Source organism: Mytilus trossulus, chromosome 4 (genome assembly GCF_036588685.1).
Source record: "Mytilus trossulus isolate FHL-02 chromosome 4, PNRI_Mtr1.1.1.hap1, whole genome shotgun sequence".
In the NCBI taxonomy this organism is placed as follows: domain Eukaryota; kingdom Metazoa; phylum Mollusca; class Bivalvia; order Mytilida; family Mytilidae; genus Mytilus; species Mytilus trossulus.
In genome coordinates this window covers 87551658-87577653 of record NC_086376.1, presented here as the reverse complement: position 1 = coordinate 87577653, position 25996 = coordinate 87551658, and the positions used below count along the sequence as shown (strand labels likewise).

Below are 25996 nucleotides of genomic sequence, written 5' to 3'. Positions count from 1 at the left end.
AGTGCACTGATTGTATGCTTAGTGCAACATCAAACATAGCATTCTTTTTGGTTTTATATGAAATCTGAATCCTGAGTTGATGGTAAGAAAAAAAACATCAAAGAAACCAGGTTTATAATTTTAAATCCAGATGCAGGTTTTTGTCAACAAAAGACTCAACAGTGAAGCTCAAAACAAAAAAGTTAAAAATACCAAACCAATTTTAAAGTTGAAAAGTATTGTGGAATGTCTCATTCAACCCAATTGAGGATTTATACAACAATTGTGATATGGAGATTGATATTTTAATAAATACAAAAAACAAAAGTAGACATTGAAAAATTAAACTAATGTATAAGAATATCCATGTATTTATATTATGTTTGCCAACAAGAAATGCAGGAGTGCCATTAAAACCAGTTTTTAATGTGATAAATATATAATTATTTGTAGATTTTACAACTTAAAGGTCGTGTATTAGCCTTGTCCATTTCTATCAAAGAGAAAACAGATATACAAAGAATGAGGTCAGTATATATATAATGAAACTGAAAAAAGAACATGTGTCACAAACAATACATTTAAAAGATATAAGTAACAGAAAGGGAAAATTAGATACAATCAAAAGATATTTTAAGATGTGTCAAAATATATTCTGTTTTATTTGTTTCTAATTTTAATCCGAAAGATTTCAACATAAAATTCAGTCATGGTCAGTAAAGCAAGAAGCCACTTCAGCATGGACACTCTTGTTTTTATCACATTATTGCTTACAATAAATTTCCCTCATTGTGAAAGGTAATTGTTTTTATGCCCCACCTACAATAGTAGAGGGGCATTATGTTTTCTGGTCTGTGTGTCTGTTCGTTCATCTGTATGTTCGTTCGACCATCTGTTCGTTCGTCCGTCTGTCCCACTTCAGGTTAAAGTTTTTGGTCAAGGTAGTTTTTAATGAAGTTGAAGTCCAATCAACTTGAAACTTAGTACACATGTTCCCTATGATATTATCTTTCTAATTTTAATGCCTAATTATATTTTTTATCCAATTTCTCGGTCCATTGAACATGGAAAATGATAGTGCGAGTGGGGCATCCATGTACTTTGGAGACATTCTTGTTTAATAGTTACCTAAATTTTGATTACTGTGGATTCATTCATTTTTTGTGGATTGAAAGAATGAGAACCTATATTTTTTGTGATTTGCCAAATTATATTTTCAAGCCTATATAACCATCAAAGATCACATATATACCTACTCATAGATAAAAAATGGTATATCCAGAATAATGATGAATACACAGCACTACAATGTATAATGAGATTTTATTTTGTACAGAGAGGATTATGATGAGTGTTGTGAATCCTTGATTGATGAGTTTTGTGAACTGGAGAAGAACGTCAACATGAGTTTACTTCACTTGATAGTAGATATATTCAAAGAAACAACAGAACCTATAGAAAGATTGATAAAGGCAGCTATGTATCCTAAACAGGTACAACACCATTTTTCTTTTCATATACTCCTCTGCTATTTATACATTACTACATTTGATAACATCGTTCTTGGAGTAATGGAAATTGTTAATAGGTCAAGAAACTCATGAAAGATACTCTTAATAGGATTTTGTATTCCCTATGCTCGAAATATATATTACTAGAATAGAAAAATTAATAGTAAAAGATGAGCTTTTTTTATTTAGTTGGGACATCAAGAAGAGAAAATGTTCTGTTAACTTTACGATAAAATTTGTTGACATGTTATTTCGAGGTAAAATAATCTGATGTGTCATTTTATTTAAAAGAATTCAGATCTTTTAAAGCAAGCATAATTGATAAATGTCTTATTCTTCTTCTTATCGTTCGCCTTTACACTTGAATACCAGTCTCCTCAACAAATCTGGTGGTCTTCTGTAGGGCATCCACTGGTACGTATAGCTTCTCTTCAAGTGATGTTACTGAGTGCCATATCTTATCTCTCAATGCCTGATGGAAATTGCATGACTGGAAGAGGTGTGCTGTATCCTGGTCTGCTTCTCCACAAGGACACATAGGAGATGGAACAACTTTCATGACTTTGTGTAGATGTTGGTCCTGTCCTCAGTCTAAATATGGTGGTTTGTTCAGATCTTGTTAGCTGGTGGTAACTATCTTGTTGCTGTGGAGTGTTGAACAGAGATTTTATGATAGTCTTCATCTCTGTAAAGCAGACTGGATTTTCTTCCTGTTGTTGTTCAGCACCATACTTTGCTAATCTGTCGGCTTATTCATTAGTCCAAACTCCACAGTGTGAAGGGATCCACTGAATTACTGTTGTCAGACTTTTGATGTTGTATAAAGCTTGTTGGAGTTGAGGCAGCTTGTCGTTCTTCAAAGCTTGTAGAACAGGGAGGGCATCAGTCAGGAATACTACTTGAGATGTATCATCGATTTTGTTTTTGATGGAGTGTGCAGCATTAGTAATGGCTTCTTCTTCAGCTTTGTAGTTTGAATAATGTAGGCCTGTTGGTATTGCTTCTGATTGTTGATCTCCATTGGGGTACTTAATGTATATACCAGCCCCTCCATTTGTTGTGGCATTTGTGGCTGACCCATCTGTATATACTCTTACCCAAGTTTCTGAAGGATACTGTTCTTCAAGCATACTCATTGTAAGTATTTTCTTTACATTACTAGTCTGTTCATCTCTGGTGGTAATGAGCGGAACTGAGGTCTGGATGGTGACATTTCCAAGTTTTTCTTCACATGGGGTGTTATTCTTTGTGAAAACTATGTGTTCTATATATTTTGGTAGGGCTTCATGGTGTTTTCTTTGCAATGCTCTTGTCTCTAATGTAAAGCTGGATCTTTTTAGTCTGCCTGATGAGAGTTGTTTTAGTCTAGTATTCATTGGGTGGTCTTGTGAACACTGATATTTGCCGGCCTGTATCATGGCTTTGCACTCCCTTCTCTTTCCTATTGGGGGTATGTTTGTTATATCCTCCATACTTTTTATTGGTGTTGATTTCATAGCACCTGTGATGATACATAGTGCCCGATTCTGAACTTTGTCTAAAGTCTTATGGTGAGACTTGGCTGAAAGTAATGTCTTATTATTTGTAAAACAGTCTTGGATCAATTTGACAGTCTCCAGATTTTATTTGTTTTGTTTTTTAATTTGGTATTAATTGGAATGTATATTTTATCATTCAACAGGATCAGTCTATAGGAGAAAATGACATTTTGATAACAGAGTTTGAAGAACATGCAGATAAAATGTGTCAAGTTGCCAGCTTTGCTGCAGCTAGCTCAACTGATGCCACACGTAAGATTTATTAGTTTAGTGTAAACCGCATTAAAGAATATATATGTATATTATCTATACAGAGTGGTCAACTCTTCTGTCAATTCAGTTCATCAGTTAACACTTTCTGCTTAGAGTGGATTTTTTTCTGTATTTATTAATTCATCATTAAATGCAACAACACTTTTAATAAACACTAAGGTTATCCATTGTCTATATATCTGTCTATATGCCTTAAAATTGGATCCCATTCTCTAATTTGAGTTTGCCTCCACCAAATGTTTATAAACTTATACACAATGTGATTGAAAATTTAAAAAAAACAACAATAAAGAAATAAGTTGAATATGGCAGTATAATAACAAATTTGTACTGTTGCAAAATTACTTGATGGATATCTTTCAACGGAAAGTGTAAATTTATATTTACATGAATACAGTCTAGCCCCTGTTTTGGCTAGACATTTATTTGATGTTCAAAATTGGACAATCACATGGTAACATTAATTGGACCTTTCAGTGCATGATTTTGTTTTGATCAAATGGCTTTACAGTTTAACAGTTTCTTATACATATATAATATGAAAATATCTAATAGGTGTGAGAGTAATAAGAACATGTGTATGTCATCTTGAAAGACTGGATCCTGACATTGTTCCAGCAGCTCTATGTATGGCAAGGGACCAGTTAGACAAAATGGCCGTCCGTCATGTCAAGCTTCTGATGAAAGAATGGTCATTTGAGTTGAATACTTTGATGCAAATCTTGGATGAAATGACAGATCCTCAGATATTTATGGGTGTCTCTGGTTAGTAATAATATAATTTGTCTTAAAATGGTGAAAGATTGGTATATTTAATTTCAACTTAAAAAATTAACCCCTGCATACTGTAAGTTAAGGAATTTTATATAATTTATTATTGGGATGGTTGAACAATAGACAAAATTGTGAAATTGATTTTTAAAATTTCATAAAAATTTGCATACATTTAATGCTATCAAATTTTGAATTTCAAGTTGTTTTTTTTGGCTATTTTTGCATTGATATTAAAAAATCTGATTTTTTCTGAAACCTACAGTATTTGAAGATCAATAGGTCATGTAGGTGGTTTTCATAGATGAGTATTCTATATATTGTCAACCAATTATGATATATTTTGTCAGCATGTGCATATATATTATCAGTTCCCTTTATTTAATTCAGAGAAAAGAATTGAAGAAGATATAGGTGTCTGTAGAGGATTTGTAATGACCTGTGATGTAGAAGGTATAAATAGTGCAATAAAATCTCTGGTGGGTAGATCACGACGTGTGTGTCAGGTTGGAGAGAGAATTGTCGACAGCCATGATGATCCACTATATCGTAATGGATTATTGGTTTATGTTAAAAGCCTCCATAAAGGTTTGTTCATATTTATATACAGTGGATTCAATTTCCATATATTTTGTGGGTATAGGTTAAAAACAAATTAAAATGGTCAATAATGTACACATTTTCTAAAGGCTGGTATACAGACTTTGGCAAAACCATAAAATCTAATGTCTATGAAAATAAAAATAATAATTATTATCCAAGTAAAATATAATCCATAATAATAAGTGAATTGGCAGCGTTTTTTTCTTCTTCTTAAATTACAGAAAATCGTAATGAAAGATAAATTTTGAGATGTATTGACTGTAATTATTATGTTAATCAATCCATTTTTCTCTATATTGTTTTAACCCTACCACATGATCATTTTACTTCCACCTTTTGTCATCAAGCTTGAAGTCTGGTTTGATCAAAAGGCCATACATAAATAAGTGTTTTTTCTAGAATTTATAAGTCCATCATATCAGCTTTTATACAATTGCATCTTTGACTTTCGTTTATGTAACTTTTTACCTATTGTCACATTTAGGACCAACTGTTCAATTGATATTGACAAATGTCTCCATTTTTTAACACTTAAGACGAGAGCAAACTTGCAACGTTAGTATTTTACAATGTTAGATTTTTTGTGAAAGCCATTGTTTAATAAAATATTTATAATCTTGAGTTCTTTTCTTTCAACTTACAGCAATAACTGGTATAAGAGCAGGATCAACTCATGTATACTCTGATGTTACCAGTAATTCAGCTGTAGAATCATTACTTAGAAGATTATCACATTTGTTAGAATGTGTAAGAAAAGTGAAAAATGGTTTAAATGCAGATAATCAGCCAAGCATACTTAGTCCAGAGAGACGGAATCTCAGATTTGCAGGTTTTTATACTTTTAAACTTTTTAGCTTTTAATTTCTGATGAAAAGCATTAAACATCATATTTTATGATTAAAGACAAACAATCAAAGATTTTACAGCCACAAGATTGAAAAAAATTGCTAACTATAATATTCAAAAGTGTATGCTTGTGTATAGATTTTATATATACAAATAGAAACTATTGCAAGGAATGGATGTGAAAAATTATCTTAAACTGAACTCTCATTCATTCATTAGGCAATACCATTTAAAATCATATTTAGAATAAATATGTTTTCTTATTAAAAAAAATACATTACAGAAGCTGCCGAAAGAAGGAAAACTTCAACTTTAATGGGGGTCTCATTTGGGGGTTCCGAGCCCGGATCGCGCTTACTGTTTAATCAGATTCCCGTATCCCGCTTACACTATGTACGTATAAATAATCATATTTTTTTGTCATTTCCCGGGTCCCGCAAGACCTCATTTCCGGTTTTCACGACACATTAATTTGACTTTCACGTGTCCCGCTTACAAAAAATTGGCAATCCCGCGTCACGCTTAGACCCCAATGAAACCCACTTTAATGTCTTCTAACAGAACACTAATTTATTTGCAAGCAATGCCTTTTAGAATAATATGTAAGAAAGAAAACCACAGTTTTAATTTAAAATGTTTCCTTCACATTATAGAAGCAGAGAAAAGGAGGAAAACATCCAGTTCTAGTCACATTAAATTTTCATCAACTGGTGCTTTGAAATCCCTACCACTTGACAACAGATTCCTACAGGAGGATATCTGCAGTAAGGAGGACTTTCTCACACACTCATCTATGTCTACGCTACAAAAAGTAGTCCCCTTACAAAGAAGTGCATTTCAGCAAAGTACTGAATCATTGCAATCTGTCTCATCTCAGGAATCATATCATCAAACAAAAGTTAAGCCACAGGAATCCCATCAACAGAGCAGGAAGCCTGTAGAATCATATCAACGCACATCAAGGTTAAAGTCTAGTCAAGGTATGGAGTAAAATTATAGTTGAATATTTTGAAACTGTGTATTCATTACTATTCATGAAATAAAAGTATCCACTTAAGTCTGCATATGAAAATAAATGAATCCAAGGTAAATATGGTATCACTACACTTTGAGCCCATGTATTTTTATGCAATTGTAAAAAATGTTTCTGAAAGCATTATATACTGGGTATGTTTACTGCATGTTATAGATGACAAAGATATAGATTATTTGTACATTTTTTTCAAATTTAACATGGTTAACCAGTAGATCTAAATTATCTATATTTTGTTCCTTAATGTTTATATGGTCTGACGCTTCTATGTGGCATGTATGTCGTTTGCATTTTACCTCATTTTCATAAATTTAGATTGACTTATAATTTTATAATTTATTGATCTTTTCAGTTACAATTCTTCTGTAACCTGTTATATGAATGCACTTTTGATTCTGTAGATTCAACCACTACCTCTCATATAAAGGAAAAGATAACTGGTGCTGTAACCAAGGGAGATAAGCATGTTATAAAGTCTGTGAGCGGAGATTTGTTAGGCTGGAGTAATCATATAGTAGATAGTGCTGAATGTCTTTTGGTACACTCTGATACTGCCAAAAGAAGGTATGGTTTTGTTCTGACCATTTATAGATATAAGAAGATGTGGTATGTGTCCATGAGACAAATAGCCATGTTTGTGAATTATTTTTTGTTTATTTCTGTGAATTGATTCCATTTTGCTGGACCATTTACATGTTTCGGAAAAAAACCAGCAATGAGCTTAAATTAACAAAAGTACAAGAATCAAAACTGAGTAAAGCCTATTGTATGAGTTATGTTTTAACATTTAAAAAAGTTAGCAAAAATTAACTAAAATACTTCCTATAACGAAAAGTTTCCGAAATTTTAGTAATATTTGTGTATTTTCAACATTTCTATGTAAATACTTTCTTGTATAAATAAATGTTAGATGAAATGATAATTTATATATGTAATAACAATGATAATTGTAATGATTTTATGGTCCTGACAGGAATTTAATGTACATGACTCATTTTAAATGAAGAAATATATGTAGCTCTTAATCTGACTTGATAAAATCTTAAAACTTTTAATATTTCATTTCAACATAAAAATAAGTTTTTCTGTTACAAATCACAAGGCATTGTTTTGTGTGTATACATGTCATGTTGCCCATCATGGGCCCATGATTGGAATAATAAATAATTTTATTCTTATTTAAAATTTTATTTGTTAACAGAAATATACATTCCTTGTGCAGTGAGGTAGATGAATTAGTTGCAGATCTGACAGAGAAATTAAAATATGTAGCAATGGGTGATCAAGATGATATTTCTGATATTTGTTCTCTAAGTCAACTATGGGAAGTCAAGGTAGGTCCTTAAAAGATAGATAGAATAATGTTCAGAGGGAAATCATACAACCATATTTAAGACTAGAACATGATGATTTTATATCAAAATGAACAGCGCTTTGTACTTAAATGACACCCTTAGCTTACATTTGAATGTTAGCTAACAAGAAAAAGGTTTTTGACATTACTTTAACTGCAAATTCTGCCATTTTCTTTATATGGTAGATATAAGTACTCAAAATTGAACAACCAAAGATGCTTATTTTCCATTGACTTTTGATTTGGGAGTCTGAAATTATGATTTATAACACAAAATGACTGATGATTCAGAAAATTGGAATCTACAAATAATCATATTATTGTCATTGCAGCATAAATCTAGATAAAAAGACTAAGATACAAAAAGAATCTCTGATAGTTTGCTTTTTGACGAATGCAATACACTTGTTTTTCAATTATTTATCATAAAACATACAATTTCACGAAAATTTGGGTTTGATTAATAAAAGATAGGAGACATTTAAAACAGACCTTAAACTTTTTTGCGGTAACATCTGCCTCATGTTACTCTCACAATTAGAAAAAATATAACAAAAATGCACTTTCTGATCTTAAAAATCAAGCCATCTAATAAAGTGTAAGTTTTACATTTATTGAGTATACACATTGCATTCGTCTAATACCACTGCTTTCCATTGAAGATTGAGAAGATAAGAGTATTTATAGATGTTACAGTGGACCAATGGAAGGACATTTCCGACCCTGTTTATCAGTCAACCACGTCATCTGATCAGCGCTTAATGAAACAACAGGTTAGAACTATTTCCTGTCATGCATAGATACCAACTGATGACTTTTAACAGATTCCAACAGTATTTTAGTGGGCTTCATGCCTTTATCCATCTGACAAAATGAATATGTTCTGGCAATAGTACAACAATTATGTTCATTTTATAATGTCCTTTTAAACATGGTAAAATCATCCAATATAATGGTGTCCAATTAAAGTTCTGATCAAAACTTTGACATTTTATAAAAAGATCCTAGTAAATTGAACTTTTTGAGAGTACTGATATATCATATGCACAAGACTCTGTGGTCCAAATAATGACTCTAATGATTTTAAAAGATGATATAATGGCCTTTCTGGTTATCTTAATAAAATGGCCAAACCTTGACCTATAATGGTTTACTTTTATAAATTGTTACTTGAATGGAGAGTTGTCTTATTGGCACACGTACCACATATTCCTATATCTATTTCGTGTGATTTAATTATGTAGATTGACTCATTAAAACAACACACCACAAGTATATCAGAACTAATGGATTTAACAGAAAGTATTGGTGATAAAGATATTGGGGAAGAAAGATGTCAACGTCTGCAAGAGAATAGTAACGAGTTAGATAACATTACAGTTACCATAGTAACAACATCAGGTGTCATATATAAATCATGTAAGTCCTAAAGATTGTCATTGTCCTGTTATTAACATTAGATAATATTACTATGGCTTATAGTGTACTATTTTTTTGTAACCATAGTAATTTTATGAGTTGTCAGCACTCATGTTTATCTCGGAAGTCCGATGACCTGTTTTTTAAGGGGCATTAGCTGTCAAATATATGTTCACTGATAAGACTCAAAATCTGTTATTTTATTTATAACATATTTAAAAAAAAAACATCTATCCAAATTACCAAAAGTCCTATAGAAACAATTTTAAATTGAAGTTCCCATGAATACAGATTCAAATGAGTTGAATTATCTACTTGCAAGCCAATGGTGCATCATCAATGTTTTTGAGCTTATTTTGTTAAAAATGAACAAAAAATGATTATTTATAAAAAATGTTATTTCACAATTTCACTTTTAAAATGTTTGAAACCAAAAAAAAAAAAAAACTTATGATGAATAATTGTCAAAGTTATAAAAATATAAGATATCACCCTGTATTAAACTGTTGTAGAGTTATGAAACCACATTACATATATGTTAATGTAGCTTTCTTTATTGCAGCTACTCATCAAGATAAATGTCAACTTGAACAACTTTGCAGAGAATGGGCTGTAAGAATATTTTGTGTTCTGGATGACCTTGAAGGTTTGACCTCTGACCTTTACACTAAAGGTTGTGACAGAAGAGTGTGGCCAAATGACAGCATTCCATTGAAAGACTCACAACTGTTTGAACATATACTGCATCAGAATAGTCAGATTAGGAATCTCTTACACAGTGCATGTCTTGGGTAAGTAACATATACTGCATCAGAATAGTCAGATTAGGAATCTCTTGCACAGTGCATGTCTTGGGTAAGTAACATGTACTGCATCAGAATAGTCAGATCAGGAATCTCTTACACAGTGCATGTCTTGGGTAAGTAACATATACTGCATCAGAATAGTCAGATTAGGAATCTCTTACACAGTGCATGTCTTGGGTAAGTAATATGTACTGCATCAGAATAGTCAGATCAGGAATCTCTTACACAGTGCATGTCTTGGGTAAGTAACATGTACTGCATCAGAATAGTCAGATTAGGAATCTCTTGCACTGTGCATGTCTTGGGTAAGTAACATGTACTGCATCAGAATAGTCAGATCAGGAATCTCTTACACAGTGCATGTCTTGGGTAAGTAACATATACTGCATCAGAATAGTCAGATCAGGAATCTCTTACACAGTGCATGTCTTGGGTAAGTAACATGTACTGCATCAGAATAGTCAGATCAGGAATCTCTTACACAGTGCATGTCTTGGGTAAGTAACATATACTGCATCAGAATAGTCAGATCAGGAATCTCCTACACAGTGCATGTCTTGGGTAAGTAACATATACTGCATCAGAATGGTAAGATTAGGAATCTCTTACACAGTGCATGTCTTGGGTAAGTAACATATACTGCATCAGAATAGTCAGATCAGGAATCTCCTACACAGTGCATGTCTTGGGTAAGTAACATATACTGCATCAGAATAGTCAGATCAGGAATCTCTTACACAGTGCATGTCTTGGGTAAGTAACATATACTGCATCAGAATAGTCAGATCAGGAATCTCTTACACAGTGCATGTCTTGGGTAAGTAACATATACTGCATCAGAATAGTCAGATTAGGAATCTCCTACACAGTGCATGTCTTGGGTAAGTAACATATACTGCATCAGAATAGTCAGATTAGGAATCTCCTACACAGTGCATGTCTTGGGTAAGTAACATATACTGCATCAGAATAGTCAGATCAGGAATCTCTTACACAGTGCATGTCTTGGGTAAGTAACATGTACTGCATCAGAATAGTCAGATCAGGAATCTCTTACACAGTGCATGTCTTGGGTAAGTAACATATACTGCATCAGAATAGTCAGATCAGGAATCTCCTACACAGTGCATGTCTTGGGTAAGTAACATATACTGCATCAGAATGGTAAGATTAGGAATCTCTTACACAGTGCATGTCTTGGGTAAGTAACATATACTGCATCAGAATAGTCAGATCAGGAATCTCCTACACAGTGCATGTCTTGGGTAAGTAACATATACTGCATCAGAATAGTCAGATCAGGAATCTCTTACACAGTGCATGTCTTGGGTAAGTAACATGTACTGCATCAGAATAGTCAGATTAGGAATCTCTTACACAGTGCATGTCTTGGGTAAGTAGCATATACTGCATCAGAATAGTCAGATCAGGAATCTCTTACACAGTGCATGTCTTGGGTAAGTAACATATACTGCATCAGAATAGTCAGATCAGGAATCTCTTACACAGTGCATGTCTTGGGTAAGTAACATGTACTGCATCAGAATAGTCAGATTAGGAATCTCTTACACAGTGCATGTCTTGGGTAAGTAACATATACTGCATCAGAATAGTCAGATCAGGAATCTCTTACACAGTGCATGTCTTGGGTAAGTAACATATACTGCATCAGAATAGTCAGATCAGGAATCTCCTACACAGTGCATGTCTTGGGTAAGTAACATATACTGCATCAGAATGGTAAGATTAGGAATCTCTTACACAGTGCATGTCTTGGGTAAGTAACATGTACTGCATCAGAATAGTCAGATCAGGAATCTCTTACACAGTGCATGTCTTGGGTAAGTAACATATACTGCATCAGAATAGTCAGATCAGGAATCTCTTACACAGTGCATGTCTTGGGTAAGTAACATGTACTGCATCAGAATAGTCAGATTAGGAATCTCTTACACAGTGCATGTCTTGGGTAAGTAACATATACTGCATCAGAATAGTCAGATCAGGAATCTCTTACACAGTGCATGTCTTGGGTAAGTAACATATACTGCATCAGAATAGTCAGATCAGGAATCTCCTACACAGTGCATGTCTTGGGTAAGTAACATATACTGCATCAGAATGGTAAGATTAGGAATCTCTTACACAGTGCATGTCTTGGGTAAGTAACATATACTGCATCAGAATAGTCAGATCAGGAATCTCCTACACAGTGCATGTCTTGGGTAAGTAACATATACTGCATCAGAATAGTCAGATCAGGAATCTCTTACACAGTGCATGTCTTGGGTAAGTAACATATACTGCATCAGAATAGTCAGATCAGGAATCTCTTACACAGTGCATGTCTTGGGTAAGTAACATATACTGCATCAGAATAGTCAGATTAGGAATCTCCTACACAGTGCATGTCTTGGGTAAGTAACATATACTGCATCAGAATAGTCAGATTAGGAATCTCCTACACAGTGCATGTCTTGGGTAAGTAACATATACTGCATCAGAATAGTCAGATCAGGAATCTCTTACACAGTGCATGTCTTGGGTAAGTAACATGTACTGCATCAGAATAGTCAGATCAGGAATCTCTTACACAGTGCATGTCTTGGGTAAGTAACATATACTGCATCAGAATAGTCAGATCAGGAATCTCCTACACAGTGCATGTCTTGGGTAAGTAACATATACTGCATCAGAATGGTAAGATTAGGAATCTCTTACACAGTGCATGTCTTGGGTAAGTAACATATACTGCATCAGAATAGTCAGATCAGGAATCTCCTACACAGTGCATGTCTTGGGTAAGTAACATATACTGCATCAGAATAGTCAGATCAGGAATCTCTTACACAGTGCATGTCTTGGGTAAGTAACATGTACTGCATCAGAATAGTCAGATTAGGAATCTCTTACACAGTGCATGTCTTGGGTAAGTAGCATATACTGCATCAGAATAGTCAGATCAGGAATCTCTTACACAGTGCATGTCTTGGGTAAGTAACATATACTGCATCAGAATAGTCAGATCAGGAATCTCTTACACAGTGCATGTCTTGGGTAAGTAACATGTACTGCATCAGAATAGTCAGATTAGGAATCTCTTACACAGTGCATGTCTTGGGTAAGTAACATATACTGCATCAGAATAGTCAGATTAGGAATCTCTTACACAGTGCATGTCTTGGGTAAGTAACATGTACTGCATCAGAATAGTCAGATCAGGAATTTCTTACACAGTGCATGTCTTGGGTAAGTAACATATACTGCATCAGAATAGTCAGATCAGGAATCTCTTACACAGTGCATGTCTTGGGTAAGTAACATATACTGCATCAGAATAGTCAGATTAGGAATCTCTTACACAGTGCATGTCTTGGGTAAGTTCATCATTGATTTTAATGTCATAGCTTTATGATTTATTCTTTGATAATGTAAAGTTGTAACATGGACATGGTTTTTTTTTTAAATTTGATTGATATTTCCCTGACCATACCTTGAATCTCACCTCTTTTTAATAGGAACTTTTTGTTTCTGGTAATCTCTTTCAGTGGATTCAGTTAGTTGTAGATATGATTTCTCCAACTGGTCAATTTATCTAAATAAACAACAGCTACATGGATATGACTTTATTATTTCAGAAATGACAGTGTTTCTGAATTAGCAACATCCCTTTGTTTAGATCTAGATGGATTATATGACAGTATGAAATCCACTTCCTCCAGGAAAAAGAGAGAAGTGGATAAGATAACCGTGACATACATATGTTGTAGACTTGGTCTACTTTCTGCACAGTGGATTGTTAAGGTTAGTCCAAACCAGGTTGATTCAATAAAGATACTTCCCAGTTAGGATAATAGTAATTTATAGGTTATATTAAAAATCTGGTGTCAATATAAAAAAAAATATGTGGTATGATTGCCAATGAGAAAACTCTCCAAAAGAGACCAATTGCCATAGAAGTAAACAAAGATAGGTCAGTGTAGGGCCTTAAGTTATGAGTAAAACACATACAGTATATCAAGTGAAGTTTGTCAGGATAGGCGGTGTGAAAGGAATTTACTCTAAAATGAAAACCATTAATGTGTGCAATGGTAATATGTACAGAAAAATTAGATATATGTAGATATTTTTATGATCTAAAAGTATTTTAAAAATGTTTGATATATGAATGTAGTTACTAATTTTGCAAAATTTTATGTTTATGGTGTTAACATCCACTAAAAGGAATGTCAAAAATAAGTGTTTCTATTTTCAGAGTATAAAATGTATGGATATATTACAAGAGCAGACATTAATGTATACAGCATTGTTAAATAAACTGTCAGATAGCGCTGTGGAAGTTAGGACAGCTAAAACAGGTAATTATACTTTTGATATGAATAATTTTTTTTTAGGGGTTTTCCTTTAATACCAAAACACAGACTTTGCCATAGCATAATTTTGAAAATACCAATATTGTATCTGCAACTCTTTCTGAGTGAACTATTTTTAAATGTCTTCTTAATCATATAATGCTGCTGTGCATCTTTTTTTTTTTTTTTTATTTTGAATAATTATTTAGTTGTTCCTAACCAAAGCATGGACTTTGCCATTGCTTTTTTTGGTACTGCAACTTTTCCTAATAAACTCAATACAACTTATTGAAAAATTCCTACAATCACAAAAAAAATATTAGCAGTGACAAATTAATGTTTTTTCCATTTTTAGGTAAAGATTGCATGGAATACAATCAAAACCTTATGGGACTGACTTGATATCTAAATCTTCTAAGGCTTATCACTACCTTTTTTGATACACAAAATATAGTGCATTGATCATAACATTCTATACATCTTATCCATGAACATTTCCAGAAACTTATAAATGTAATGTATGCTCAGATATTCCAATTACAAAGTAAAGCTACACCTATCAAGAAAAATTACATAACTTATGCAAGGTGCATGCATCTGACATCTGTTCTAAAAATATAAACAATGTCATTATAAAAGCAATCTTTAAAAATTGGAGTTGTCTCCCATTGTCCAAAATTGTAGTTGTATCAACCACAACCAATGCTTAATTCAATGCGATATTTATTAATTTTATTTCCCACTGATAAATTAATGCAATCTTTATCATTCAATACTTACAAGCACTTTGATTGTATTTTGAATGATTGACTTTTTTTTATATTTTTAAATGTTCTTTTCATAACACTTTCTTTGAAAATTTTTTGTAGATGCAGAAAAACAAATGTGCATGTCAGAGTTTCAGTTGTCTCTCAGTAAATTCAGTGAAAGTTTGATGAGTTTACGACAGAAAACTTTACAAGGTATCCAGCTGTCTACAGAACTTGACAAGCGATCAGCTGTTAGAAAGTGTTTAGATGAAGTAACTGGTATATCTCCTCAGCTTATTGATATTGTCAAAAAATTAACTGGTAGGTGAAAAACAGGAGCCTTTTCTGTATATTGTATGAATAATTATTCTTAGAATACTAATGTTCATGGATATCCAGGATATAGGTGAACCAAGCTATTTATTTAAAGACTTAAGAACATTCTGACTTCAGCAACCCACAAAATCAAATATCCATGAAAATAGGATTTTCCTCAATCTACAAAAAGAAATGAATTGATAAAATGAAACATCTCTGAAAAAAATATGCCAGTAAGACTATATATATAATTAGTTAAATCTTTTTGGTTATTCCAGCTTTTAACATATTAATTTTTACTTGTCAGGTATTCAACAACCTTTTATAAAAGAACCTTGATTTGAAAAAAAAATACAGAATATATTAAGACAAGTGGTTAAATTATTTCAACCACTGTGCTTTACCTATTTTTATATTATTGTAGAAGATGGCGATTTATCAAGTACAATGGAAGAATTCACAAAACAGAAAGTTTCATGGGCAGCTAAAGTTCGTCAACTTTTAGTGTGTATACAACAGATGAAAGATTTAAAGCCAGGATTAGTTAAAAGTAATGATAGTTATTATCTAAATTATCTCCAGAGTCTTGTATAGTTGTATTTACGCTATTGGGTATTAACTGAACTATCTCTGAAATGCCATAGGACATGTACAAATAACATATTGATGTCATACAGCAATAACCTAAATATTTTTAAAGAGTAATTTTTTTTCGCGCCAGTAAATAATTTTAAAGTAAAACACACAGACATTTTAATACACATATGGAAATTTGAATTATAATATGATGACCTATTATCGTCAACCAGTATAATCACAATTTATCACATATTTTATACTGATATGTACGTTTTTGCATGGCCAATAATAGCCGGAAGTCAAGGTTGGTTATCAGCCCTCGGGGCCGAGATCGATATCAGCCTTCGAAATCCATATCAAGCCCCCGAGTTTAACTTCCGGTAAACCTGTCAATCAAAATTAATTTGTAAACAAGTTGTCAGCCAAAGCAGCAAAACGACCAGGAGAGTTTTCTCTCAGATCAAATGACACAGGCACTTGTCTCAAATTTTTTTTCCCTATATATACCTTAATATAACATTAAGGTGTATAGGATTTTTTTTTGGAGACAAGTGCCTGTGTCAAATGACGATGCATGTAAATTCATACAAAAAATTAAAAATGAGAACACAATGAAAAGAAATTTAGAAATTTACGAATCTGCTGTAGTAGAAATAAGTAAATATCAATAGTGAAAATCACAAAAGTTTTGTAAAATTTTGATGTCATAAAGAATTTAGATGTCAAAATTTGACGCCACACTGGAATGAGTAGCGATATGGTATTCTTCCTATAAAGCATATTTAACATTGGTAATGTAACACTTTAAGTCGTTTAATATTTGCAATTCTTAGAATAAATATATTTATTGTTAATTATTTCAGAATCTTATCACAAAACGTTGCTTACGTACTGTGATACGAACTTTTTTTTTTAACTCATGGTGCATGGTGATACATATTTTGATTTTTTTTTCATTAAATGTCTTTTTGAATTTGTGATGAAATATTAAACATAATTTGGTGTATGCTATTTTTTTCTTTCTCTTGCTTGAAAATATGTGATAAATAGATTATTACATGTCATTTTCCATATGGTCCGTAATATCAGCCCACGACCCATATCAAGCCCTCTGGCTTGATATGGGAGTCTAGGGCTGATACCAGGGCCATATGGAAAATGCCATGTAATAATCTATAAATATCTACCTTTAGCGCAAATACAGTAATATGGCTGTTCTGAGTTACAACAAACTTATTCATACTACCAGATATTCTCAATTTTCGACATTAAAACCCCTAGTTTACATAGGCCAAGATTCAAATACAATATATTTTTGTCTATTCTACAGCAAAATAAACAAATTAGTAGATTTACAAATTACTTTTCCTGGTAAAATTTCATAAAACGAAAATTCGGCAAAATGATGTTATTGTCTTGGCATGGCAATGAAAAAAGAGGATGTCACAAGTATGTTTCCGTACACAAAAAATCAAATGTAAATACCCGGCGTTTTAAAGCTTCTTATATGCCTCAGAACGAATAAAATTACATTGGAAGAAAACATATAAGTGAAAAATGCTATTAAAAAATTTATCAATGAATTATATAATATTACTTATATTATCAAAATTTGGTAAATGGAACAGCCAAAAACAATATTGTATGTATAGGGCTTTCATGGTAAACAAAATTACCGAAATTTGTCCTATTAGAATCGAAATAATTCATTGCAGCCTTAGATTTGTTTTCATTTAACCATTGGTTGGGCATTTATATTTGTATTTTACCCCTTGCTAAGGCTCAGGGTAAAATAATCGAATATAAATGCCCGACCCATGGTTTAATGAAAACAAATCTACAGCTGCCATGAATTATTTCTTAATATAAAGCTGTCATATACCCTTTGTTACTTATCTTCTTTACATTTCACAGACTTGAATAAAGTTTTAGGTGTTAAAACACCTGAAGAATGTACACATACTGACACATTAGAGCCTTCAATCCAATCAGTTGAGGAGAATGACAACAAACATGGAGGATTTAGAACAGTACATGAAGAACTTCTCTGTGTTACAAGGTTTATATTGGCAATCATGTTTAAATTTTGAAATTGCTGTCTTAATGATACTACAATGTATATCTGGCAAATTATTGCTGTGAAAATGTAGATATTACTATCTGATATCATCAGATGTTTAATATTTGGATAAAATAATAAATATGACAGAAGTCTCTTTGAATTAACAAGCATACAAAAATACATCAAATATAAATGTCTAAAGGTAACATTACTGACTGTATTTAACTTATAATCATTCAACCTTATTTTATCACATTTTTACCTATCCTGTGTAATTTAGCTATTAATGTATACATATTTAAGGAGTAGGTTCAGTAAGACCCCCTTTTTGGCCCCAAAATATAGCAGTTTTACTAAATTGTGAAAATGTAATCTTCAAGCTATGTTTTGGAAAGTCAAATGCTTCTGCTACATAAATATGGGCTGTTTTTGACAATACAAGGCACACATATCGTGTTCTACCATCATTAAGTCATGCTAAATTACTGAAATCTTCAAAATTCTATCATTTAGGTTAATTTTTAGAAGGTTTCTGTCTAAAATGGAAGTGGCCGCATTCGTGTTCATTCATAATATTGAAATGTAAGTTGTATTTGATGATAATACAAAACATATATATAAAGGTTGAGGATGAACACGGACTTTCATTTTTGACAAAAAAACATTTGAAAAGTGACGTTTTTTGGCATATTTGATAGATTTGTCATATTTAAGCATACATCAGAGCATTTTTAATGACTAAATCAGTTAAAATCTTTTGCATAAACTTATCGAATCAATTGAAATAGACACTTAAGTGTTTAAATAGTGTCAAAAAACTTTCGTTAGATGAACCTGAAATTTGAGGCCAAAATCGGCCCTTACCGGAACCTACTCCTTTTGTTACATTTCTGCTGATTGGACCAAATCTTAAACATAATAGGACATGAACTGTAAATTAAGAAATTTGTGTGTGCATTAATTTTTAGGATTTTTGACAAAATGTAAATATTTTTTTTACTAAAAACAGAAATTTATGTAGTGATGACAATTATAACACAATTCATCCAAAATTTCTTGGAAGAAGTTTAGTATCATGATAACAACTCTGCATTTCTCAATAAAATGAAAAATTAAACCTATTTTTTCCAGTGAAAAACAGAATATGGCAGTTGGTCAATTTTCTAAAGTTGGAAGGAAAAAGAAGGCATCAGATTCTCCTTATAAACCTAATGCTTCTGTTCTAGTAAGTTATAGATTATTTTTAAAATTTGCCATACTTGAAATGAATTGTGATCCTTCCAGTTTTAGGTTTTCCCTATGCCAGAAATGCCAATCATGACCAAAATGACAGAAACTCAATATATTAAAATTTAAAAGAATATTTGTGGCATATGCAACAGAAAGTGTGTCTGTTTAGCTTTTTATTTCCCCTTTTGAATTCTAATTCAAAGGGTAGCTCCAAGTCCAAGCTGCATTTGGTTATGAAATATTGTATGACACTTTTTCAGCTCTTTATTTTATGCTATTCCTGTTTGCCGTAAGTTATACTTTTAAATATAAGCAACAATATTTTTCATCAAACTTAATAAGGCAAAATTAGCTCACAGTACATCTTTTTTAAAATCCTTTGTAACGGAATGCATTCAAACTCTTTCTTCATGTTAAAATGTTCTCATTTATGATTTTTTTTTCACTTGATGAGCGAAAAAATGCAGTATGAAACTGGTTATTTTCTTATGATTTATTGCTTTGACAGGCAGCATCAAAATACCTGCAGTCCGAGGCAGAGAAATGGGAAGATGATTGTAATCCTATTGTTAAGGTTGCTAAGGAGATGTCCTCACAGATAAATAAAATGACAGGCTATATAAGAGGTGAAGGTCAGATTCAAGTAAGTTATCTTTATATTCTGTTGATAGTATAATGGATGTAGAGTGAATGTGTATAAAAAGACCATAAAATAAGGGAAGTAACCATCCATTGAATACTGTGCATATTGCTGTAGGTTTCTTTATTCTACATTGCCTAGAGGTATGAGGGGAAGTTGAGACCTCACAAAACATCTGGACTTTGTTGCAATTTTGTGTCTGTCCAAGGTCAGGACCCTCTGTCATTTGATAGTCTTGTATGTTTTTTTTAAATTTTAGTTTATTCTATTGTTTTGGAGATAACTGTGGGTCTCATTAGGGTCTAATCGTGACGAGGGATTGCTGATTTTATTGTAAGCGTGACAAGTGAAAATCAAATTATTGTGGTGTGAAATGGGAAATGGAGTCTAGTGGGACACGGGAAATTAAAAAAAATGAGAATTGCTTACGTACATAGTGTAAGCAGGATGCAGGAATCTGACAAAACAGTAAGTGGGATCAGGGATCGGAACCCCCAATGAGACCTCCTTTAGTATGACGTTCATTTTCACTGAATTAGTTCTATTTTTTTTATATGGGGCTCTGCTGAAGCCCACCTCCTGGTGCAGGATTTTTTTAATGTCTTAAAGATTCATTGGTGGCTTTTGGCCAATACATGCTCTTTGGTCGGTTTGTTGTCTCTTTGACATACTCCCCATTTCTATTCTTAATTTTATAGTTCCTTTGTTGCTTTTCTTCATCCATATATTTGGCAGTAAAATTTCAGAATTCAGAAGTTAGACACCACAAACTGTACTGCCATATTATGAGATGTGAGGCATATGAGATTTTTTAGCTCACCTGGCCCGAAGGGCCAAGAGAGCTTTTCTCATCACTTTGCGTCATTTTGTTGGCGTCTGTCGTCGTCGTCTGTTGTTGTTACCTTTTACCAAAAATCATCTGCTCTCAAACTACTGAGACAAATTAAACCAAACTTGGCCACAATCGTTATTGGGGTATCTAGTTTAAAATATGTGTGGCGTGACCTTGCCAACCAACCAAGATGGCCGCCATGGCTAAAAATAGAACATAGGGGTAAAATGTAGATTTGAGCTTATAACTCTGAAACCAAAGCATTTAGAGCAAATCTGACACAGGGGTAAAATTGTTTATCAGATAAAGATACATCTGCCCTGAAGTTTTCAGACGAATCGGACAACCAGTTGTTGGGTTGATGCCCCTGAATTTGTAATTTTATGGAAATTATACCGGTTTTTTTTGGCTATTATTTTGAATATTATTATAGATAGAGATAAACTGTAAGTAGCAATAATGATCAGCAAAGTAGGATCTACAAATAAGTTTATATGACTAAAATGGTCAGTTGACCCCTTAAGGAGTAATTGCCCTTTATAGTCATTTTTATGCCCCACCTACGATAGTAGAGGGGCATTATGTTTTCTGGTCTGTGCGTCCGTTCGTCCGTTCGTCCGTCCGTTCGTCTGTTGGTCCGTCTGTCCCGCTTCAGGTTAAAGTTTTTGGTCAAGGTAGTTTTTGATGAAGTTGAAGTCCAATCGACTTCAAAATTTGGACACATGTTCCCTATGATATGATCTTTTAAATTTAAATGCCAAATTAGAGTTTTTACCTCAATTTCACGGTCCATTGAACATAGAAAATGATAGTGCGAGTGGGGCATTCGTGTACTGGGGACACATTCTTGTTTACCAATTTTTTTGTAATTTTTTCTAATCTTTTACAAAAATCTTATCCTTCAAAACTACTTGTTCAAATTTAACCATACTTGGCCATAATCATCATTGAGGTATCCAGTTTAAAAAATGTGTGCGATGACCCTGCCTACCAACCAAGATGGCTGCCATGGCTAAAAATACAACATAGGGGTAAAATGTAGTTTTTGGCTTATAACTTTGAAACCAAAACATTAAGAGCAATTCAGACATGGGTTCAATTGTTTTGCAAGTCAATATCTATCTGCCCTGAAATTTTCAGATGAATCCAACTACTGGTTGTTGGGTTGCTGCCCCTGAATTGGAACTTTTGAAGGAAATTTGGCTGTTTTTGGTTATTATCTTGAATATTATTATAGATAGAGATAAACTGTAAACAACAAAAATGTTCAGCAAAGTAAGATTACCGGTACAAATGAGTCAACTAGACCAAAAAGGTCAGTTGACCCCTGAAGGAGGTATTGCCCTTTATTGTCATTTTTTAACAATTTTCATAATTTTTTAGAAAATATTTTCCACTGTAATAACTGGGCCAAGTTCATTATAGATAGAGATAATTGTAGCAACTTAACATCTGAACATAGTTCAGTTCCATAAACATTTTATAATATTATTTATAACAAAAATGCTGTTAAAATGTAAAATACTTTATTATAAAAAAAACATACAAAAATAAATATATATTTTAAAGAACTGGTGCCATTATGTTTTTGGAATAAGTTTATCTGCTAGCTCTGCAAGAATGAACTTCATTGCATCATCTGGTTCTTCCATTTTATCATCAGATGATATTGAATACTGCATGTATTTCATAACATGTAGTAGATTTGAATGCAGTCTTTGCATTGTTTTTATATCTATATCCTTCAGAAAATTAAGTATTCCTTTATCATTGTTAGCTATATCCACAGGTATTGATACAGTAAACTTTGAAAAATCAAAATATTTTGAAAATGCATATTGTAAAGAGTGGTTTCCAAATGTTACTGGTATACAACCACTCATTATTGAATCGTAAAATGATTTTCTGGTCGGGGAATCTCCTGGTGGCTGTAAACAGAAAACAGAAAGATGCATCCACAACACTAAATTTTTTTCTGTTTCCTGGTCACATTGTGCCACTTCAAAGAAAACCATTTCTGTTGGCAAAGTTTTATTTTTGTATTCTTCGTATGATTGATTTGTTTTATGTGTAAATTGTTCCATGATTTTACATCTGAATTCATTTTGGCAAATAATTCCTGCAGGTAAGAATATGAACACGTCTCTCTGGTCTAAGCTTTGAATTGGTAGTGAATTCTTAGTCATGTTTTCTGGTACCCAGTGTATAAAAGAAGGGTATGGAACAACATTAATGGACTGAGCAGCAGTTTTCATAAACAAGTTATCAGATGGGGTTACTTCCCTTTCTATGGATAGAAATGTCATATTTTGTGCTATATTGTACTGCAGATAAGGGCAAAACTCTGAACACATTTCTCTGTGAATTTTACTAATTGTTGAAAAGTGAGGCTTTCCTTCTATATAATATTTTTGAGAAAGTAGAAATTCTGTTAAGTTCATGATTAATTGGTCACTTAAACTTGTGAAATAATATTTGTTGAAAAATATACAATGTGTACCAACATAGGCCGGAACGTAGAAAATGTCAGCCAAATCTGGGTCTAATGTTCTGTAGGAACTTTTCAATAACTTTTGGTGAATGATAACTTCCAGAGCAAACTGGTCTGTGTTACGAACTGATATCTCATTATTTTCTCCTATGGTGAGCAGTTCATCTCCCATGCCGTTATTTCTCAGTGACATACAGTTCCGTAATCCATAGTTTTGAACTGCATAATTTACAATGTCCGCATTCATGGAAGATGGTAGGTCATAGATGTAAAATTTGAATTGCTTGGATAAAATATTATCTAGATTTGTTGATAAGTAAAGGTCATCCAGTAGTGGAGTTGATTCCCTGAAAAAAAGTGAATAATTCCTAGAACGTATCTATATAATGATGAGTCTATTGGCATAGGGTAATTGGCGAAAATATCAAATCTATGATGAGTTTATATCAAATGTTATACAAGTTTGATTATATGAGAAAGAATTAATTAACTTCATAGGTGGTTATATTTTCAGAATTTTCATCCATTCTTATCCTTCATTTAAATGATAACTTTTAGTCAACACAAGAAATAAAGAAAATATAAAAGATTGAAGGCAACTAAAACTTTGAAGAAATTGGATTTGTACTGGAGGCCTTAATCAAGTCTCCTATTTCATCCCATTTCTATATGCTGATAATTAGTTTCATATATAGATTTCAACACTACAACTAATGTCTTATGATATTTCACCACTGGAGACAGTTAAATTTTTATATTATAAAGTGAGAGGCTTGCAGAGCAAACTTGTCTGTGCATTTCACTCGTGAGGAGAAATATTTTCTCACACCAAACAAGAAATGTTAAATAACTCAAAAATTAGAGTTTTGATTAAATTGCCTTTTGATTATCACATGGTCGCATACTTTTGCAATATTGTACTGCAGTACTTTATCCAAGGAAATATAAGATTTGAATTTTAAATGATGGAGAAAATATATTTATTGTAAAGTAGTTGGATTATTTTATAATATTAAATTCTGATTATGTATTAGCATTTTATACTCAGCCTTATTTTAATGTTTTGGTAAATATGTAAATATGTAAGAAATTTGTATTACCAGTTGCAGTTTTTAATGCAATTGTTAGAAAATTTATAATTATAACATCACTAAAATATTTCTAGGAATTTGCAAAACCAAATCCATGTCTTTAAAAAACAAAAAGAAAAAAAATATATTAACAGACATTACTGGTTGCATTATTTCCACTGCATTTCCTTAGGAATTTTTGTACACTTTTTTAAGACTGTAATTTTGATTTAAAGATACCAAAAGGTTACAGAAATTCAAACGATATACAAGAAAAAAAATAACAAATATATATGTAAACTTTCTTTAGGATTGAGTTTATTTAATTTCCTAGCAAGCAATATCAACAAAAATGTTCATTTTCATATCCGGTGTTGTTCATTATCAAAATGACAATTTCTATTGTGACATCAATCATGTGCAGACCATGTTCTATTTGTTTGTTTCTAAAGTGAAAAAAGAATATTATACATGTTATACTAGAATTCTAATTATAAAATGAATATATTTATTGAAGTTGATATACCCGGTATATTTCTAGCTGTAGCACTTTATATTAATATCTGTAAAGTTAAGGAATACTGTAAATTCAGAAATAATTGTGTGCATTTATTATTGTGATTTTGTTTTTCAACTTGAATTTTTGTGATATTCAGAAAAATCCTGTTTGCACACAAAAAATTTCAAATGTGAATTTTAGGTATTGCGTTTATAACCCTTTCACATTTTTGGCAATAATAAAAACATCACAATAATTTCAGAATTTACAGTACATTTTTTCTTCTTCTGAATTATCATCAATAATGAATAAATGAAATATTGATCAAACAAAACATTTTACACAAATAATAACAAAAGAGTATACTTACGATAAAACACTTAGTATTAAACCAATAAACAGTCCAGTAATTCTAAGAACTAATTTATTCATGTCTGTATTAGAGAAAAATCAAGTTTAGAATGCCACAAATATTTCTTATTTTTCTTTATCAAGTCATTCGTAAAGATTTTAGCTTAACCTTGGTTGGTTCATAGTTAGTATTCATATATTTATTCATATTCATTTACAAGGAATTAAACAATTTACAATAAAACAAGGATTGGTTAAATTAAGTAGAAAATAACAATTGTTTATGAAGCAAAAAATCCCTTGATGATATGGTGTGCAGTTTTTATAGAATATATTGTACATATGTTCAGTTTTATTTTTGAGGGAACAGCTTGGATTTCATTAAACTGTACTTAGAGTAAACAGATTAGCATTAAATAAGGTTCAATGACTTCATGATACTTATATAACTGTGTCTGGGCCTATATTAGGAACAGGAAGAAAACATTTGATGAACATTGATGTTGTCTTTTATAATTTACATTAAAAAAAAAATATGCTTTTTTATATGTTTAAACATGTTAAAAGGGGACAGTGATTGTCTAGCTATATATAGAAAAGGTACTGGGCCTTCAACCTCATGTTGGTCCCCAGGGGAAAAAGTTTATAAAACCATCAGCATTTTTGTGATTTTTACTACAATGTTGGAAT

At 32.1% G+C, this 25996-nt stretch overlaps 2 protein-coding genes across 2 annotated transcripts in view; one reads left to right on the top strand and one right to left on the bottom strand.

Annotated features, from left to right (window-relative positions):
* Window positions 1-25996, top strand: part of LOC134716878 (uncharacterized) — a 45126-nt gene that overhangs the window by 6417 nt on the left and 12713 nt on the right. Inside the window, exons 8-26 of the mRNA XM_063579893.1 lie at window positions 433-506; window positions 1316-1472; window positions 3172-3280; window positions 3857-4066; window positions 4463-4660; window positions 5319-5504; window positions 6175-6501; window positions 6956-7118; window positions 7756-7888; window positions 8571-8681; window positions 9153-9327; window positions 9890-10118; window positions 13772-13937; window positions 14389-14491; window positions 15355-15555; window positions 15977-16102; window positions 18046-18190; window positions 19325-19418; window positions 19932-20066. Coding sequence (XP_063435963.1) covers window positions 433-506; window positions 1316-1472; window positions 3172-3280; window positions 3857-4066; window positions 4463-4660; window positions 5319-5504; window positions 6175-6501; window positions 6956-7118; window positions 7756-7888; window positions 8571-8681; window positions 9153-9327; window positions 9890-10118; window positions 13772-13937; window positions 14389-14491; window positions 15355-15555; window positions 15977-16102; window positions 18046-18190; window positions 19325-19418; window positions 19932-20066 — 3042 coding nt within the window. The remainder of the gene's footprint in view (window positions 1-432; window positions 507-1315; window positions 1473-3171; window positions 3281-3856; window positions 4067-4462; window positions 4661-5318; window positions 5505-6174; window positions 6502-6955; window positions 7119-7755; window positions 7889-8570; window positions 8682-9152; window positions 9328-9889; window positions 10119-13771; window positions 13938-14388; window positions 14492-15354; window positions 15556-15976; window positions 16103-18045; window positions 18191-19324; window positions 19419-19931; window positions 20067-25996) is intronic.
* LOC134714265 (uncharacterized) lies at window positions 22476-25441 on the bottom strand. The gene is made up of 2 exons (XM_063575503.1): window positions 25326-25441; window positions 22476-23733 (listed from the first exon to the last, which is right to left on the bottom strand). The coding sequence occupies exons 1-2, from the start codon at window positions 25385-25387 to the stop codon at window positions 22476-22478; spliced, it is 1320 nt and encodes a 439-aa protein (XP_063431573.1). The 5' UTR covers window positions 25388-25441.

Excerpts from the sequence above, each read along its gene's own strand:
- LOC134714265 (XM_063575503.1), bottom strand. The coding sequence starts at position 25,387 with ATGAATAAATTAGTTCTTAGAATTACTGGACTGTTTATTGGTTTAATA. Across the intron at positions 23,734-25,325 it reads TTAATACTAAGTGTTTTATC|GGAATCAACTCCACTACTGG; the intron begins GTAAGTATACTC and ends ACTTTTTTTCAG.